General features: G+C 56.5%; 1 protein-coding gene across 1 annotated transcript in view; it reads right to left on the bottom strand.

Annotated features, from left to right (window-relative positions):
• The window catches only part of LOC107199254 (bromodomain-containing protein 4-like), a gene marked incomplete at its 5' end in the record, with an annotated part of 11,943 nt that extends 11,488 nt beyond the window's left edge, over positions 1-455 (bottom strand). Inside the window, one exon of the mRNA XM_033511727.1 lies at positions 3-455. Coding sequence (XP_033367618.1) covers positions 3-455 — 453 coding nt within the window. The remainder of the gene's footprint in view (positions 1-2) is intronic.
• Positions 456-735: the final 280 nt, after the last annotated feature.

The raw sequence follows: 735 nt of genomic DNA, 5'->3' as shown, positions 1-735 counted from the left end.
ACCTTGATGGTGCTGAGGTCCATGGGGTGTTTGATGATGTCGCAGTAGTCGTGCAGCCCCAGCGCCTCCACGTCCACGGGTTTGTAGAAGGGCCATGCGTAGGCGGCGTGTTTCTTGGCGAACATCTCCTTGATGATGCCTCCGCAGTACTTGAGCTGCTCCGAGGCCTTGGTGCCGCGGCTCTCGGCCGGGTGCTGCTGCGAGTCCGGGATCTCCTTCTTGGGGGGCTTGACGGGCCGGCCGCTCTCGCGGCGCGGGCCCAGCTTGGTGGCCTTGGGCTCGGCGGGCAGCGAGGAGGAGTCGTGGATGGGGTCCATGGCCGTGGGCGTGGTGGTGTCTGCTTTCCTCTTCACCCCCTTCTTTGTCTGCAAACGGACAGTGGGCTTTGGTGGGGGGTCACTCGTGGGGGTTGTATTTTGGGGTCGGTCTTGGGGTTCTGTTCTGGGGTCACTTGTGGGGGTTGTATTTTGGGGTCACTCATTGGGGTTCTGTTCTGGGGTCACTCATTGGGGTTTCTATTTTGGGGTCACTTTGGGGTTTCTATTTTGGGGTCACTCTTGGGGTTTCTATTTTGGGGTCACTTGTAGGGTTTCTATTTTGGGATTGTTCATTGGGGTTTCTATTTTGGGGTCACTCTTGGGGTTTTTGTCACTCGTTGGGGTTTCCATTCCTGCATTTCCTACCCTAAACCCCAATTCCCAGCCAGGCTAATTAATCACAGCTAATCAAACTAAT

This window comes from Parus major, unplaced genomic scaffold, assembly GCF_001522545.3.
Source record: "Parus major isolate Abel unplaced genomic scaffold, Parus_major1.1 Scaffold531, whole genome shotgun sequence".
In the NCBI taxonomy this organism is placed as follows: domain Eukaryota; kingdom Metazoa; phylum Chordata; class Aves; order Passeriformes; family Paridae; genus Parus; species Parus major.
This window is presented reverse-complemented; position numbering and strand designations above follow the sequence as displayed.